The 12,480-nt window shown below is 40.8% G+C and overlaps 1 protein-coding gene across 5 annotated transcripts in view; it reads left to right on the top strand.

Moving 5' to 3' along the window:
- Positions 1–12,480, top strand: part of cpne1 (copine I) — a 62,127-nt gene that overhangs the window by 40,899 nt on the left and 8,748 nt on the right. For all 5 annotated transcript variants that reach the window (XM_071334666.1, XM_071334661.1, XM_071334662.1 and 2 more), the window contains one exon: positions 1,393–1,526. In XM_071334666.1, the coding sequence (XP_071190767.1) occupies positions 1,393–1,526 (134 nt within the window). The remainder of the gene's footprint in view (positions 1–1,392; positions 1,527–12,480) is intronic.

Genomic DNA, 12,480 nt, shown 5'->3' with positions numbered 1-12,480 from the left:
TCTGCACTCTTGTCCCTCTAATCACTCTGACATCAATGCAAATGTAATCGAAAATCTAATCAAACACTTAATGTGAGCTCATGTTGGTCAACATTTCTATAGGCTATGCAATTGTGTGAGAAAACAGAGTGATGGCTTCTATTGTCGATTATGGCAGCCTCTCTGAATCAGAGAGGTTGGGTTAATGAACTGCATATGAAATGCATAATGTGTTGCAAAGAAAAAGCCATATCTCAGACTGGTCAATAAAAATAAAAGATTAAGATGGACAAAAGAAGACAGAGACAGAGGAAGTCTGCCTAGAAGGCCAGCAAACCCGGAGTCGCCTCTTCACTGTTGACGTTGAGACTGGTGTTTTGCGGGTACTATTTAATGAAGCTGTCAGTTGAGGACTTGTGAGGCGTCTGTTTCTCAGACTAGGCACTAATGTACTTGTCCTCTTGCTCAGTTGTGCACCGGGGCCTTCCACTCTTCTTTCTATTCTGGTTAGAGCCAGTTTGCGTTGTTCTGTGAAGGGAGTGGTCCACAGCGTTAAACGAGATCTTCAGTTTCTTGGCAATTTCTCGCATGGAATTGCCTTCATTTCTCAGAACAAGAATAGACTGACCAGTTTTTCAGATGAAAGTCTTTGTTTCAGGCCATTTTAAGCCTGTAATCGAACCCACAAATGTTGATGCTCCAGATACTCAGCTAGTCTAAAGAATGCAAGTTTTATTGCTTCTTTAATCAGCATTAATCAACAGTTTTCAGCTGTGGTAACATTATTTCAAAAGGGTTTTCTAATGATCAATTAGCCTTTTAAAATGGTAAACTTGGATTAGCTAACACAACGTGCCATTGGAACACAGGAGTGATGGTTCCTTATAATGGGCCTCTGTACACCTATGTAGATATTCAATAAAAAATCTGCCGTTTCCAGCTACAATAGTCATTTACAACATGTACAATGTCTGCACTATTTCTGATCAGTTTGATGTCATTTTAATGGACAAAGTGACCCCAAACTTTTAAACAGTTACGTATTTTTTTAGTGATCAATTTGTATTGCTGTGCTGGTCTCAATGGGTTTCCCCTGACTAAAAAGTAGAATAAATGTGTTTTTTTAAAGTTAGAAGTATGTACGTTAATAAATCCCTGCAAACTTCAACTAACGAACATAGATTTTTCTAGGAAGTTCTGGCTTGCAATGCGGCTTTGTTAACATCGGTACCATGGATTACATTCATTCTTGTGGACAATGCAAATCATGCTTACTCCTGGCTGTGCCAAAGTAATTTATTGTGCATGCTGTCACTATTTGGACCTTCTCAAATAGTGTTTTGGTACCATTGCCCTACAGTATATACAGCAGTTCTAGCTCAAACTAATGTGGCCCTACGTGTTGTGTTGCAGGGGTCCAGGGGATTGTGGAGGCCTACCGCATGGCCCTACCTCAGGTGAAGCTCTACGGTCCCACCAACTTCTCCCCCATCATCAACCACGTGGCAGGCATCGCGTCAGGGGCGGCACAGCAGAACAACGCATCGGTGAGTCTAGACCACTTTAGAATCCTGCATCGGGTTTCGACCCACAAAAAATGAAAACGTACTTTCAACCCGCAGGTTGGCTCGCGGTTAAGAACAATTTTTGCACGTCGGAAACGTTTTAAATAAAGGTTAAAAAAAAAATAATAACACAGGAGCTTGTTGCATTTTGTTGAGAATTCCATCCTGTGAGAGGTGTGGCAGACATATATGCTACCAGCCATGCACGTAGTGTATTGTCAAGTATTTGTGTGGAGCTGAAACTTATGTTTCACCCCCCACGTGAGAATACGTTGCCAAGTTTATTTTCCCTGGCTAGCCTAGCTCACACGAAAATGGCTAACATCAACGCAGAAATAAAAAAAAGGTGATGATAGGGAAATAGCCTACACCCCTCAAGCTCAACTCCAGACCTCGAAGACAATTACACTGCATTTTGTAATTGTTTCCTTCTAATGAGGGATAGATTTAGACCTGGGACACCAGGTGGGTGCAATTATTTATCAGGTAGGGGGGGGGGGGGAAACAGCAGGCACCTGGACCTCGTAGGGTAAGAGTTGAATACCCCTGGCATACACCATCGTGGAAACAAGTGCTGGGCAAGTGAAATCCCTGGTTTGGTTTGGAAGGATTTTGGAGTCCTTGGGGACAAGGACAACCCGGAAGATGGATACACAGCCTGCAAAAAAGTGCAAGTTGGTAGGCTATTTGTTTACGATAGGCTAATTCAGTTTATTATCAGTTAATTATAGTGGCTTGCGAAAGTATTCACCCCCCTTGGCATTTTTCCTATTTTGTTGCCTTACAACTTGGAATTAAAATTGATATTTTGGGGGTTTGAGGCCTTTTTATTTACACAACATGCCTACCACTTTGAAGATGCAAAATATTTTTTAGTGTGAAACAAACAAGAAATAAGGCAACCTGAGTGTGCATAACTATTCCACCCCCCCAAAGTCAATACTTTGTAGAGCCACCTTTTGCAGCCATTACAGCTGCAAGTCTCTTGGGGTATGTCTCTATAAGCTAGGCACATCTAGCCACTGGGATTTTTGCCCATTCTTCAAGGCAAAACTGCTCCAGCTCCTTCAAGTTGGATGGGTTCCGCTGGTGTATAGCAATCTTTAAATCATACCACAGATTCTCAATTGGATTGCGGTCTGGGCTTTGACTAGGCCATTCCAAGACATTTTAATGTTTCCCCTTAAACCACCCGAGTGTTGCTTTAGTAGTGTGCTTAGGATCATTGTTCTGCTGGAAGGTGAACCTCCATCCCAGTCTCAAATCTCTGGAAGACTGAAACAGGTTTCCCTCAAGAATTTCCCTGTATTTGGCGCCATCCATCATTCCTTCAATTCTTACCAGTTTCCCAGTTCGTGCCAAAGAAAGTATCCCCACAGCATGATGCTGCCACCACCATGCTTCACTGTGAGGATGATGTTCTCGGGGTGATGAGAGGTGTTGGGTTTGCACCATACATAGCGTTTTCCTTGATGGCCAAAAAGCTAAATTTTAGTCTCATCTGACCAGAGTACCTTCTTCCATATGTTTGGGGGAGTCTCCCACATGCCTTTTGGCGAACACCAAACGTATTTGCTTATTTTTTTCTTTAAGCAATGGCTTTTTCAGGCCACTCTTCTGTAAAGTCCAGCTCTGTGGTGAGTATGGCTTAAGGTGGTCCTATGGACAGATACTCCAATCTCCGCTGTGGAGCTTTGCAGGTCCTTCAGGGTTATCTTTGGTCTCTTTGTTGCCTCTGATTAATGCCCTCCTTGCCTTGTTTTGGTGGGTGTCCCTATCTTGGCAGGTTTGTTGTGGTGCCATATTCTTTCAATTTTTTTATAATGGATTTAATGATGCTCTGTGGGATGTTCAAAGTTTTGGATCTTTTTTTATACCCAAACCCTGATCCCTTGCTTAGAGGTGTTGCAGACTCTGGGGCTTTTTAGACTTCGATTGCACACAGGTGGACTTTATTTAACTAATTATGTAACTTCTGAAGGTAATTGGTTGCACCAGATCTTATTGAGGGGCTTCATTGCAAAGGGTGTGAATACATATGCACTCACCACTTTTCCGCTTTTTATGTTGGGGAATTTTTTAAAACAAGTTATTCTTTCCATTTCACTTCACCAGTTTGGACTACTGTGTATGGCCATTACCGTACATGAAATCCAAATAAAAATCCATCTAAATTACAGGTTGTAATGCAACAGAATAGGAAAAACACAAAGGGGGATGAATACTTTTGCAAGGAATTGTTTTATGTTAATTCCGGCTTTTGTTAATTTAGACCAGGGATGGGCAACTTTGTAGGGGGTGGGGGCCACAAAAAAAAATCGGGGCTGCAGTGGCTCGTGGGTCTTCCTACATTTATACCCACACATGCAGTCCGAGCCGACCGTAGCCTTTTGGAGGCCCTAAGTGAAATTTAGTTGCGAGCAAAACATTTCAGTTTTAGAGTTAATTTCCTGCAATTCCATTTTTACCGCTGCGGCCCCTGACATTTCTATTTAATTTCATGCAATTCTACAAATTTTGCCATGGAGCTGAGAGAAAAAATTTGCAGCACATTAGCTGCAATTCTATACATCTAAAAATGTTTTTCTAATTGAGTGACTGTCAGTGACTGACACACAACAACAGAAACTGCTGATGCACAACCACATTTCGAAATTGCACCTTGTGTATTCTAACTCTCAACATTAAGTTGAGAACCACAACTAAGTTCCAAATAAATAATTCATAGAACGCCATTTGCCCATCCCTGATTTAGACCATATCAATTTGAAACCGGTGCGGCTGGTAAGTTTGAGTAGGCAATAGCCTTCAAAATACATATTTTTGCATCCTGTATATGTGTCTGGGAATTTGTTTATTTCAGTTCAATTAAACTATTTGATTATCTAAACAAAATGGTGGTGTTTTATGACGGCTATAGGCTTTCTGTGAGAATGATGACGCATCCTCACTAAAATACTGAACATTCCACATTTTGTGTGTGAATTTGTTATTGTTAAAGGACCCTGTTTTCAGTCATTTTTCGTATCCTGCCATAACCACTACAAGATCGGTGGGTCCCCCGCAGGACGGTTGAGCTAACGTAGGCTAATGTGATTAGCATGAGGTTGTAAGTAACAATAAAATTTCCCAGGACACAGACATCTGATATTGTCAGAAAGCTTGAACACTTGTTAATCTAACTGCACTGTCCAATGTACAGTAGCTATTACAGTGAAAAAATACCATGCTATTGTTTGAGGAGAGTGTGCAGTTATGAACTTAAATGTATTAATAAACCAATTAGGCACATTTGGGCAGTCTTGATTCAAAATTTTTAACAGAAATGCAATGGTTCATTGAATCAGTCTGAAACTTTGCACATACACTGCTGCCATTTAGTGGCCAAAATCTAAATTGTGCCTTGGCTGGAATAATACATTCTACATTCCTTTCTCTTGCATTTCAAAGATGGTACAGAAAAAATACCAAAAAACTATTTTCTTTTATCTTTTACCAGATCTAATGTGTTATATTCTCCTACATTAATTTAACATTTCCACTAACTTCAGTGTTTCATTTCAAATGCTATCAAGAATATGCATATCCTTACTTCAGGTCCTGAGCTACAGGCAGTTAGATTTGGGTGTGTCATTTTAGGCAAAAATTGGAGCAACAAAAAGGGGTGGATCCTTATTAACCAGAACTGGTCCTGCACCAAAGAATTGCTGCCCCTACAAGAATAGTCCCAGTAAGCAGAATTACATATTTTCCCAGATGTTAAAGAGCGTCTGCTAAATGACTTAAATGTAAATGTTAAAGTTAGGTTCTGAATGAAAGGTGAAAATACTTATTTTCCGGACGTTGAAATCTGGTTCATTTTCGATTCTGAATGAAAGTTGAAAATATGTCATTTGTGACCCGATTCATGAAACTAGGCGTATGTTGCAAGTCACTACTTCACAGGAGAGCTTTTAGAACAAAACATTTATTTTTTACATCAAAATGCGTTTTCTGGCAGAAATGTCTTCTCGAACATGTGAACTTTCATGTATCTTAATATCAAACTAGTATGTCATCTGTAAATACGAATACAATTGTTAAATTACGAGCCTAGTTGGTTTAGCCACAGACAAAGAGCGCAAACTTCCCACTAGCCATGGTTGGCTGAGATAATGAGTGTGCTGGACATTAAGAGAGATGAGTTTGTATTGGTCTGCCATATAGCACATGTCTGTCTATTGGAGCTGGTCAGTATGTCTAGGTAATCGTGTCAAACACAGCTTTTTTTCAATTGTATCACGTAGTAAAACTGCATAAACCTAATGCAAGTTAAAGTGTAATGTTAACATTAGCTGGCTGGCTCGTTAGCTAACGTTATGTGTATGCTCTCCACTTTCTGGAAGACCGAGTTTTGAAATCAGTGGAATTTGAGTAAGATGGCTAAGGAGATGGAGGGAACACCAGTCTGGATTACATCGTCAAACTAGTAAGGGCAACCATGAATGGCATCAGACAGGAGACGCGTCCAACCATGATGTATACTGGTAAGATAGGCTAGCTAGCTACATTTTCAGATATTACACGTTTCTAATTTTGACAGTGGTTTCATTTCAAGTGTACTGTTAGATAGCTAATGTTAGCTGATGGGGTCGCTAGCTAACCTTATGCGTATGATTTTATTCTTCGTATCTCAGACACATTTGCTTGATTAGTTATAGCCATATAACCTGGTTGGTTAGAATAACTGATTTAATTTTTGAGCGCTCAACACCGGTTGAATATGTCCTGTGTCAGTAAACGTTGGCAACAAAGCGTAATTCAATTGTAGCCAGCAGCACTGTTAGTCACCAACACTCTGGGTAACGTGAAAAATGCCTAACCAGCTCTGCTAGGGTGAGTAAAATGGTCAGAGTGGGGTGTTCTCTCATTATGTGTGTGCTGACAAACTGCCTGGGAGCTCCTCAGTGGTGAAACTCCTCCTCCTTCAATCAGTGGTGAACCAGGTGGAACAAATCTTCCAGGCAATCTGGGCGTGCCAGCACCTGGCTCTGCTGTTGTCTTTAGACCGCAGTGAAAGGAGCATTTATAACACCACAAGACCAAGGAAACTTCATCTTTGTGATCAAGGTGACTGTGCAAGTCCAAGCCCTCCACAAAACTGTGAAAGACAGCCGGTAAGCGCCATATTAGCCATGCTTGGCTAGACTGACTTAAGCAGTGCACTGCTAATGATACTCTGGAAAACACAGACTCTTAACTTTGATAGGACTTTTGCAGTGGTATTTATAACTTCAAATGTTGTTTGTGGGGTATAAAGGAAAAGTAAGAAGAGCCAAATTCATTGTTGACAAAGAACTTGTTTGAAATGGTTCAAAGTAATTAAAACTTTGTAGAAATCTTAGTAAACCAAGTTCTTAATTCAGTAACAAATGTATAGTCTAAAATCTTTGGCTAAAAAATGTAAGATTTGTCTGCTTAACTACCGATTAGAAAATAAATGTAATTTTTTTACTATTAAAAATATTTTGAATGTATTTGGCTAAAATGCAAATTTAGAGAAAATATACTGATTCTGCTCATTTGATTAAAAATGGTGGGTTTCTATTTTGGGAAACATTTGCTTAAAAGTGGAAACCTTGTGTTTTATGGTGGCAGAAATGTGTTTATCTGGGGTGAATGTGGATAATTTTGTGTATTTGATTGGGCTGTCAACTCAAATAGTAACTTGTATTTGTAATCTCTTTTTTGAGGTTTTTCACCTGTTTACTGCCAACCAAAGAATGGTAAATAAAAGACAAACAACTGATTCCATGGCTGTTTATTGAGTGAAATCCAGTTAAAATCTTCATGTGGAGGGACTGTCCTTTTCAAGTGGGGAATTGCACAAGAAAGAGGTCAACTTGACAATGTGTATGGAAGTAGCTAGCCAATGTTAGCCAGCCTGACTGTCGTTGTGAGGTCAGAGCTTTCGGAACAACCCTACTTATTGCCCAGAGCGTCCAGTGTGCGCTCTGAACGCGAAATGCTCTGAATTTACGAATGGACTATCTGACAGCACAGTTGCCGTCACCAACGCTCTGGATAACAAAGCAGCCTAACCAGCTCTGCTAGGGCGTGTAATGTTCAGTGAGCTGTTCACTCACTCTCATATATTTATATATAGTAGCTGGCAAGTTAGTACAGAACGCTCGGATCAACCCTTAAAGAGATGGGTGGGGCTAAGGCTTAAGAGGGTGTGAAAAATGCTGAATGGGTGTAGACAAAGGGCTCTCCAATAGTAGTGCCAAAACATTGAAAGACTTTTCTCAAGTGAGTTTACAAGTTGATCAACTTTTAAAGCATAATTACTTTCCCATTGTTTCCTCAAATGCAGTGTATGATATATAATTTTGTAGCTCTGAGTCTCTATTTTTATCCAATGTAAAAAAACAGATTCATATGTTGCTACATAAGACCGAATCCAGGCGGTGAGTCATGTTTTTTTAGGAATGCCCATCTCTGTGGTAGGCCTACCTTTTGTAAAAACCCCCCAAAAGACGTCCAGACAGGACCAAAAAAAGATGGTCTGTGCTTACTGGGGTCTAGCCTACCATGTCGGTCCGCAGTTACATTTTATGAATGTCCATCCATGTGGTAGGCCCACCGTTTGTAAAACAGGCCATTGTATTGGCTTTATTAGTCCTGATTCCTATGACTAATCAATTTGGCTATTTAAACTCTGAATATCAGCTACCCAACTTTATCAGAAGGAGTTATCTTGAGCAATATGTTTACACGGTGGGAAATGCAGAAGTTTTTTAAATGTTTTTCTCTATGATCAGCTCGTAAAATATTTATGGATACAAACTTGAAACCACTGATCATGACAAAGTAGCCCACTAGATGAAACCCACTAGATGAGTAGCCTGATTGTTCATTCCATATTGTAAATTTTTACTTTGTCCTGTTTTTAGGATATGTTAGTTAACATGTCAGCTCGTGTTATATTTCATTGGGCACCATTTTAGGTTAGGCTATTTGATCGTAGAAACCTGCATGATGCAAAAAGTTTCCGTCTCATTACATTGACATACATTTTATCTCCAGCGTGTAGGCTACAGAAAAGGCCACATTCTTTCTACCATATGCTATATGATTTATGGTCATTTCTTTGACGGAATGTTGGTGGAGCATCACAGTGCTGCGTCTCCAACAGCACCCTGGAGAGGCGCGCTGGGAATGGACAAGATAAATCATTTGCATCCCTGCCTTTGACAAAATGGGCAATGGTTATCATAGAACATCACTCACCTAAAAAGCCCATATGCCACTGGTTGAGAGAAATTATCATTGTTTTTGGGCAGAATTATGTGAAGTTGTTGTTGGAGGTGCGTCTTGGTCAGTTTAGCCCTGATGTTTAACATGTTTTTTCACCATTTCAACTGCAGCAGTTAATTGAATGTGTGTGTAAAATCAGGATTGGCTGATTGTAACTGTGTGCCCCTCCCACCAATTTGAGTTGATGAAATACAGGTCTATATGTCTTTGGAAGGAGAGAGGTAGTTGGAAGCAAGGTTAGAGGAGAGCGGTAGTTGGAAGCAAGGTTAGAGGAGAGCATGTTTGCTAGATTGAGCTTTTTGATCTTCTAATCCTTGTTTTAGCTCTTAGCCTAATTTTTTACCTGTTGTATTGATCTAATTAATGACAAATTTGATATTTTTAGAGAGAAACTGTTCCTGACTTCAAGGAAACTTTTTTATGTGTACAAGGTAACCGCCAACTTTGTCACATTTTCTTTAGTCAAGAAGGCTAATTTAGAAAGCAATTTTTTTCCTAAGCGTTTTGAGTTGTCAATGTGGCGTATCTCATTGTGGGGGGGGGGAAATATATATATATTGTTCTTAAACCAAATGTTGAATAGACATGCACACAAATTAATTAATGCAGGGAAGGGGAATAATAGCCTACTAAATAATACATTTAAGGGTTCACGGATCGGCTCTCGGGAAACAATTCTATGTGAATGGGTCGGGTTATGGAGAAAAATCTGTCCTGATGTCGGGTTTTGGGTGGTGCTTGAAATGTGGGTGCGGGTGCGGTTTAAAACAAAACGGACCCATGCAGGACTCTAGACCACATGCAACACCTCTCTTCCACCCTCCTTCCTCTCATGAAAGAAAATAGACTGGAGACCAGGAGAAACCGTCATCCATGGTTCCGGTTTTCTTAAACTGAGAGACTGGCATATGATGTTGCCACGAGCAGCATGATACTGTACATGAGTGTGATGTAAAATGTTGCAATATCAGAAGATGTGCGCGTCATGCTTTTTGAAAAGTGATGGCCGCAAGGCCAAAACAGTTGACGTTTAGCCCCGCGCTTCAACACTCTTAGTCGTTTTGGAAATCGACCCCAATGTTGGGGTTTACTTTGCATTGCTGGCTCCACCTTTTAAATGGCTACTGCTAAGTTGAATAAACTTTAGCCACTGCTAATCAAAAAATAATGGGTGTGCGAAGAGCAGAGGCAGAAGCACAGTGGCAAAAAAATAAGTAAAGGAACCTAGGAGGAAAACCTAGAGGAGAGAAAGGGAGCTTGATCAGCACGGGTCCGGGATAAGGTAGCACGTACTCTGAAGTCAGGCCATGGTTTCAAAGCTGCAGTCGGAACAGCACAGCAGCACGACAAGGTGGATTGGGGACGGGAACAGCCAGGAATCATTGTGCCAGATTGTCCTTAGGCACGGTCCTAGGTGCTCAGCCTCCTGGAGGGGAGACTGGGAGAGAGCAAAATGGAGTGGATTGATTTATAGTTACTGTTTTGGCTACACAGTTCGAACATAACGACTTCCAATCAATCCTATTGTTTTTGTGCAGTGTTGGATAAAGTTGACTCAAGTTAGCGGTGACTATTTAAAATAATCCAAACCATGAATGAAAGTTTATCCTAGCGCTATAGACTCCCTTCAAAAAATAAAATATATTATTTAGCTATCTAATAAACTGATCATGGCTGGGGTCATATTTTTCCATTTAGAAAGAGGATGCCCAATGCAGATGACCCTCTTAGTGCCTTTATGGTAGTCAAACAATAGATACATTTTGAGATATAGTGCCTTCATAAAATATTCACACCCCTTGACTTTTTCCACATTTTGTGTTAGAGACTGAATTTAAAATGGATTAAATGTTGTCACTGGCTGACACACAATACCCCACAATGACAGAGGAATCATGTTTTGTTGAATTTTTACAAATGAATAAACCATTTAAAGCTGACTCAATAAGTATTCAACCCCTTTGTTTTGGCAAACCTAAAAATGTGCTTAATCAGTTGCAATAATAGTATTTATTTGTATTACTTTTACCCCTTTTTCTTCCCAATTTCGTGATATCCAATTGGTACTTAGTCTTGTCCCATCGCTCCAACTCCTGTACAACTTCAGGAGAGGCGAAGGTCGAGAACCAATGCGTCCCCCGAAACATGACCCTGCCAAGCCGCAGTGCTTATTGACACACTGCTCGCTTAACCCGGAAGCCAGCCGCACCAATGTGTCAGAGAAAACTCTGTACAACTGGTGACCGAAGTCCGCTTTCAGGCGCCCTGCCCGCCACTAGGAGTCGCTAGAGCGTGATGGGACAAGGACATCCTGGCCGGCCAAACCTTCCCCTAACCCGGATGACGCTGGACCAATTGTTCGCCGCCTCATGGGTCTCCCGGTCACGGCCGATCGAACCCGGGGCTGTAGTGACGCCTCGTGCACTGCGATGCTGTGCCACTCGTGAGGCCCCAATAATAGTGTTTAACATGATTTTTAATGACTACCTCATCTCTGTACCCCACACAATTATCTGTAAGGTCCCTCAGTTTAGCAGTGAATTTCAAACAGATTCAACCACAAAGACCAGGGAGTTTATTTTTATTTTTAAAGTAGACATTTCAGCATGGTGAAGTTATTTATTACACTTTGGACTGTGTATCAATACACCCAGTCACTACAAAGATACAGGCGTCCTTCCTAACTCGGTTGCCGGAGAGGAAGGAAACAGCTCAGGGATTTCACCACAAGGCCAATAGCAACAGTTAGAGTTTAATGGCTGTGATAGGAGAACTGAGGATGGACCAACAACATTGTAGTTACTCCACAATACTAACCTAATTGACAGAGTGAAAAGGAAGTCTGTACGGAATAAAAATATTCCAAAACATGCATCCTGTTTGCAAAGAAGGTACTAAAGTAAAACTGCAAAAATGTGGCAAAGCAATTCACTTTTTGTTGTGAATCGAAACTATTATGTTTGGGGCAACTCCAAGACATTACTGAGGAACACTCTCCATATTTCCAAGCGTAGTCGTGGCAGCATCATGTTATGTGTTTGCTTGTAATCTTTAAGGACTGTGGCGTTTTTCAGGATAAAACTGAATGGACCAAAGCACAGGCAAAATCCTAGAGGAAAGCCTGGTTGTCTGCTTTCCACCAGACACTGGGAGATGAATTCATCTTTCATCATGACAATAACCTGAAACACATAAGGCCAAATCTACGCTGGAGTTACTTATCAAGACACTGAATGTAGGGCTGGGCGATATATCGAATTAGAGTGTATATTTTTGCGCGATATTCCAAATGCCTCTATTGCAGAATCAATTTTTTGTTTTTATGAGCGTTTATTATATGTCCGCTTGTTCTCATGTCTTTTTGGTCTTGTTCGCTCCTTCTGTGCTGGGCACCCTCCCATTTACACCAGATATATGTATATAATGACAAGAAGCCCATGTCTCCGCCCTAACAATGGGAGTCGTTGTCCGAAAGGCAAGAAAGCAGGTGACCAGCTTAGTTTCAAAATAAGCGCATATAAATAGATTGGGCTTATTTTGAACAGATTTTGGTGAGAGTGAAACCTCTGGCTCCTCCTTGTCCCAAGCCCTCCCCCTACCACTCACAACAACAAAGATGAGCGATCACGGGGGGCGC

This window comes from Salvelinus alpinus, chromosome 12, assembly GCF_045679555.1.
Source record: "Salvelinus alpinus chromosome 12, SLU_Salpinus.1, whole genome shotgun sequence".
NCBI lineage: Eukaryota > Metazoa > Chordata > Actinopteri > Salmoniformes > Salmonidae > Salvelinus > Salvelinus alpinus.
The sequence above is the reverse complement of the archived record's forward strand: the minus strand, read 5'-3'. Positions and strand labels throughout refer to the sequence as shown.